The sequence below is a fragment of the Microtus ochrogaster genome, chromosome 2, assembly GCF_000317375.1.
Source record: "Microtus ochrogaster isolate Prairie Vole_2 chromosome 2, MicOch1.0, whole genome shotgun sequence".
NCBI lineage: Eukaryota > Metazoa > Chordata > Mammalia > Rodentia > Cricetidae > Microtus > Microtus ochrogaster.
In genome coordinates, this window is record NC_022010.1 from 49,682,276 (window position 1) to 49,688,770 (window position 6,495).

A 6,495-nucleotide genomic window follows, 5' to 3' on the forward strand; every position below is an offset into this window, starting at 1 on the left:
TTAAGAATTATAGATCAATAGTCATCTATGTTTGTCATATTTATAGTTAGACTAATCAGGTTCTTTAGATACATAGAGATTATATTCTGCATAGAAAGATAATCTTCAACCACTTCAAGGATCTGTGGAAGATGGCATTTAAATAATTTAGGGTTTTGTTGACATGAGACATGACTGCTCCTGGCAACACCGATCTATTCTCTAGAGAATGTTGAGCACCTTATACTTAATATCTGTTCCTAGTGTATATTGTTTTGTATTGGGTTTAGAACTCTCTTACTTAAACAAAAGGGGGAGGTGCTGCAGGAGCTCCTTCTGCTCCTTCAGCCAATAGCCTTTAAGATACCAGTCCACTTGGGCATGGTCTTGTTTGCTTTAAAAAGCAGCGGTAGCCATGTGCTTGTTGTTCTCTTGCTTCTGGCTCCGCTTCCAGCTACTAGGCTCCTTTCCTGATTGAACAGAGGGTTGTTGTCTGGGACAGTGATCTGTAAGTTTTTTTTCCTTTAAATAAATACCCATTTTCAAATCATAATTCCAAACTGGTGTGGGATTGTTTTGTGACTTACGCCTTCAGTAGATCAAAAGACAAGGGCTTTAATCCGCTATCTTGCCAGCCCCTGGACTCTGCTTTCCTAAATACATTCCCTAGTTTTGTTTAGCAATTACTGGTTCTCTGATTAAAGACAGAAACCTGGCCACTTATACTGTACAAACCAGAGGATATTTTAAGAAGGAAACATCATAAAGCAGAGCGAATGAAATAGATATTTCAAATCCCTATTTTATATGAGGAATCTGAGAGCCATAGAAACTAAGTAATGTCCTCAACTCATGGATGTGTGACCAACTTAGAACCTGAATGGTGGTGCTCATAGAGCAAGGTATTTGTTCCTCCCTCTGTCCCAGTGGTTCTCAACCTTCCTAATACTGTGATCCATTAATACAGTTCCTCATGTTGTTCTGAACCCCCAATCACAAAATAATTCTCATTAATACTTCATAACTGTACTTTTGTTACCCTAATGAATCATGATGTAAATATGATGTTTTCTGATGGTCTGAAGTGATCCCTGTGAAAGGGTTGTTTGACCCCCAAAGAGGTGGGGACCCACAGTCTGAGAACCGCTCCTCAATACACTGCTTCAAACTTTACTATTTTGGATGCTTTCACGAGAGGCAAACTACTCAAATTTTAACCTGTCTAAACAGTCACTCCAAACACATGCTGTCGTAGATGGATATGTGCATTGCTTATCGGATAAAAGAGACGTACCTGGTGAACAAAACAACCAAATTACAGCTGCAATAATCTCTCATAGTCCTATACCGTTCAAGAAATCTCTTTAAAGGAAGTTCCAGTTCTAAACCCTGGCATCAGTGAGATTTATGATTCAGGAACCGGAAGGAATTTGTTATTTTTATCATTTCCTTCTTTTTTTTTTTTTTCGAGACAGGGTTTCTCTGTGGCTTTGGAGCCTGTCCTGGAACTAGCTCTGTAGACCAGGCTGGTATCATTTCCTTCTGAAGAATGTTGCTCTCAGGTGGTCCTGAGAATGGTCTGCTTTTGAAGACTCAGCTCTAAAGAGCCCTCAAACTTGGTTGTTTTTTTTTTCTGATTTTTTTCTTATACACTTATTTAAAGCTAAAATGATAATTATTGCCCAAATGCTACCCCAACGACCATCCTACATGGTCTCCAATGCTTTTGATGAACTTAATGTCATGGTATCATTGGCTTGGTATTTCTCATCTACTTTTTTTGGTTAAAACACTAATTTCTGAACTAGCCCACACCCAGGAAGAAAGGTTAAGAATTAAGAGCTTTACCTGGAATATCTGAAGAATGTTGTGCTTTTCCATGTAGCGGAGTGCAACTTGATAAGGGTCTTCAAAAATGATTGGAGGGAACCGCCTCCTGTAAGTTTGGCTCGATCTCTGAGAACTCTTTCTTTGCTCAAATTCTGTATCCTGAAATTAAAATAGTCCCCCAAAGATTTATCCTTTTTAGAAAATAAACTTAAAAGTAATAGCACTTTTTTTTTGCTGTCACTATCACTGGGATCTAGATTTAATGAAATTTAAAGCCAAGAATTAAGATTTAACACTGAGAATTAAGAAAGATAGTACTTGTGCTACTTTCATGGTGTGTGTGTGTGTGTGTGTGAGAGAGAGAGAGAGGGGAGGGGGAGGGAGAGACTAATGATCTTTAAGGGTTCCTTACAAGAGCATGGATCAAAGGTTATTTACAGAAGCATGGGTAAATTACCAGTGCTTACACCAAGGAGAGAATGCATCTGTCCCAGTAACCATGAACTGCTATGATCCTGAGAGCCAGTTCTTTGGCAGAGCCAACTCATCCTTAAGCACTATAAAGCACCTCAAAACTTGTTGGAGGATATCTTATATTCCTCTACTTCAAATACTTTCTCCAACACAGGGATTTCCAGTTAACTTCACATCTCCTTGCTATAGTAGACACCCATCGTGGGAAGTGATTAAGTGGTCCTTGCTACGGTAGACACCCATCGTGAGAAGTGATTGACTGGTCCTTGGTATGGTAGACACCCATCGTGGGACGTGATTGAGTGACACAGAGTTAGGAGCAGAACCTGAAACCATTGGTTTCCTAAATCCTGGCTCCACCGATCCTTCGTGAGTATCCAGAGGAAAACCAGGAGGCAACATATCTCTTTTGTTTCACACCTTTCCTAAAACCTATGGATAGCACATAAGACATTACATGCGTTTATTCCTCATCTCTGATTTAACCTGCATCTTTCTACCCCCGTGTTCTTGTTCCTAGCACCACAGGTCCTGTCCTGTCCTCCAACCTCCCAGGCAGACATCACATCTCCCTTTTACCTACAGTAGTGACTTCTGTGGTCTGCAGTTTGTCTTGGCTGGAGGTGTAGTACCCTTTTGTGCTGATGGAGGGCAGTTTTTCATACGAGGACTGGGAATTGCTGGTGAATTCAGCATCAGGTAGGTTGTAAGCTTGGAGAGTGGTTGCACTTTCTGTTTCCTCGCCAGTTGAGACCTTGGATCTGATGTCCGTTTGGCTCTCTTCAAATTTGCAAGGCTGTACTTTGAAGTCAGCTTCTTTGATCTCTTTGTTGTCACCAATGTCAGATAATGCGCGGTTCTCAGCCTGGGCAAGTGTTTTGTAGTATGAGCGGTGGTCAGCCTGTTTTTCTGTTTTGTGGCTAATTCGGGTGTTGTCCTCACTAAACCTGTGTTGATCAGTGTCATCTTCATCCAGGAAATCATCGTGGCTGTAGACTTGGCGTTGACTCTTTTCTGAGGTCTTAGAGTCGTCTGGGTCTGGTGAAGTCTGCTCATCATACTCCCAAGATCCTTGGTCAGTCTTCTTAGAAGCTTTCCCACCAGAGGGCAACGGCACTCGATCATCTATATTCTCAGAGGCTTTTCCCTCAAGCAAACTGGGCGATTGCTGATTAGGGGGCTCAGAAGTTCTTCTGTCAGCCTGGACAGATGATCTGCGGTCAGCCTGCTGAGATGTTCTTCTGTGCTCAGTCAACTGAGAAGCCTCTTCAGGAGTTCTTTGGTCAGTCTGTCCAGACCCGGCATTAGCAGTTTGGCTGGATGCGTTGCCGCCAGTTTGCTCGGATAATCCAACCCCAGCATGTTCAGATCCATTGTCTGTGTTTTCATGGTTCAAGGATCCTTCTGGAGCCTCTTGTGGAGGCTTATCCATTTTCTGCTGCACCTCTGACTGGCCTTGGTTGCCAGGCACTGTGGGTGGGGCCTGAGTTTGGTTGTCTAGGCAACCTTCTATGAACTTGTGATTCCATTGGGCTTTGTTCTGCCTCTGCTGAGGCTGCTCAGAGTAGGTAGGTGGCTTTCCTGCTGACTGAACAACCATCACTATCAAAAGGAAAACTACCGCCCATGGGTAACTGCAGTGTGAGCAAGAGATGTCTCCTGAGAAGAGGTGAAGCCCATAGACAGGCAATCTGGCTCCATCATTGTCTAGTTGGTTTTTTAAACTCTTACTCTTTTGGCTCTTCATTCTTTGAAGGGCTGTCACCTAGCTCCCAAATAAATCACAGGGGTCTTATTCTTACTTACAAATGCGTAGCCTTAGCTTGACTTATTTCTATTCACCTTTTCTTAAATTATTCCATCTACCTTTTTACTCTGGGCCTTTTTCTTTCCTTATTTCTGTATATTTTTAAATTGATTTTATTGAGCTGTACATTTTTTCTCTGCTCCCATCCCTTTCTCTCCCCTCCACTTCAACCCTCTCCCGTGGTCCCCATGCTCCCAATTTACTCAGAAGATCTTGTCTTTTTCTACTTCCCATGTAGATTAGATTCATGTATGTCTCTCTTGGGGTCCTCACTGTTGTCTAGGTTCTCTGGGATTGTGAATTGTAGGCTGGTTTTCTTTGCTTTATGTATAAAAGCCACTTATGAATGAGTACATATGATATTTGTTTTTCTGGATCTGGGTTACCTCACTTAATATGATGTTTTCTAGATCTATCCATTTGCCTGTAAATTTCAAGATGGCATTATTTTTTTCTGCTGTGTAGTACTTCATTGTGTAAATGTATCACATTTTCCTTATCCATTCTTTGGTCAATAGACTTTTTGGTTGTTTCCAGGTTTTGGCTATGACAAGTAATGCTACTATGAACATAGTTGAGCACATATCCTTATGGTATGGTTGAGCATTTTTTGAATATATACCCAAACATGGTCTTGCTGGGTCTTGAGAAAAGTTGTTTCCTAATTTTCTGAGAAATCACCACATTGACACCCAAAGGGGCTGTACCAGCTTGCATTCCCACCAGCAATGCAGAAGTGTTCTCTTTACCCCACAAACCTCTCCAGCATAAGTTGTCATCAGTGTTTTTGATCTTGGCCATTCTTACAGTTGTAAGATGGAATCTCAGAGTTGATTTTTATTTCTCTGTTGGCTAGGGATGTTGAGCATTTCCTTAAGTGTCTTTCAGCTATTTTAGATTCCTTTGTTAAGAGTTCTCTGTTTAGGTCTGTATTCCACATTTTTTTTATTGTATTATTTGTTCTTTTGATGACCAATTTCTTGAGTTCTTTGTATATTTTGGAGATTATTCCTCTGTCTGATATGGGGTTGGTGAAGATGTTTTTTCATTCTGTAGGCTGCCATTTTGTCTTGTTGACTGCATTCTTTGTTTTACAATGCTTTTTAGTTTCAGCAGGTCCTGAATTGTTTCTCTCAGTGACTTCTGTATATCTTACTTTTAGTATTACGCTGTGACTGACTGTGTGACTGGGTGTCTGGGCCCTGATGTCCTCCTCTTCTTTTCTTGCACCTTGACTTTGCTGTTCCCTGATTTTTGCTCCATTTATTATCTCTACCTGACAGCCCCGCCTATCCTTCCTCCTGCCTAGCTATTGGCTGTTCAGCTCTTTATTAGACCAATCAGGTATTCTAGGCAGGCAAAATAATGCAGCTTCACAGAGTTAAACAAATGCAACATAAAAGAATGCAACACATCTTTGCATCATTGAACAAATTTTCCACAGCGTAAACAAATGTAACACACCTTTAACTAATATTCTACAACAGCCTAGCAATGGAGTCTTACGGTTTTTACTGGTGCCTAGAGCTATTCTTCTTCTTGTATTTTCTTTATTTTTTTTTTCAGGCAGGTTCAGGCAGTTTGGGGGCCTAGGTACCATTCTCAGGTTCCACACTTTTAACCAACACCTCTCCCTAAACACCATGAGGGGCTCACACCTGAGAGGGTAGACTACTATTGCCATCAAATTCACACTGCTTTGGGGTCTGACTTAACTTTGTCACAGCCATGCTGCATAGCTTGTGAGTCATTTTCTTGCTGAGTTAGATGAATGATCAGTTGCTGGAATGACAATGGGAAGATTCAGGGAGAGCAGGTTCTAAAGGCATACTGTCAAGTAGTCTTAGAGCAAAAACAGTGTTAAGATGAGAAGGCCAAGCCAAAGTTCCAGAAAGGAAGAAAACAAAGTGTGGAAATATACCAAAAGAATAGTTTGACAAATAGAGAATTTGCACTTGGCAGTGTTGGCCAGTGACCACCAGGTTTTAAGATTTGCATTCCTCCTCTGAAATAAACCTCAAATAATGCATGTGTGAGGTCAGACCATCTATTGCCATAAGTTTAATTGCATTTAACAATTAGAGATTTAAAGCTTAAAAGCCAATATTTGGGGTCAACTGGGAACCTGGCTGCGAATACAGGAACACAGAGGGAACTCCAGGGATGCCGACATAAAGCCACTTAGGAACCAAGCTAGTAGCCCAAAAAGTGTATGCTGAATGAAAATTTATAAATGATCTGCCATATTTAAGACAATATGGAAGAAATGGACACCACGTTAGCATAAGTGATAAACTGTCTTAGGGCTTGAATGTTCAAAAAGTATCAGTCTGTGTATCTGTTTTTCCATCATAGAAAAAGTACCATAAAGAAAACACTTCCTTAATATTAAAGACACAACTTTT

The 6,495-nt window shown here is 40.9% G+C and overlaps 1 protein-coding gene across 1 annotated transcript in view; it reads right to left on the reverse strand.

Moving 5' to 3' along the window:
- Positions 1–3,729, reverse strand: part of C2H3orf30 (chromosome 2 C3orf30 homolog) — a 12,881-nt gene extending 9,152 nt beyond the window's left edge. Inside the window, exons 1-2 of the mRNA XM_005344993.2 lie at positions 2,867–3,729; positions 1,828–1,968 (exon numbers count right to left, since the gene is read on the reverse strand). Of these exons, the coding sequence (XP_005345050.1) occupies positions 1,828–1,968; positions 2,867–3,715 (990 nt within the window). The 5' untranslated portion in view covers positions 3,716–3,729. The remainder of the gene's footprint in view (positions 1–1,827; positions 1,969–2,866) is intronic.
- Between the last annotated feature and the right edge of the window lie 2,766 nt (positions 3,730–6,495).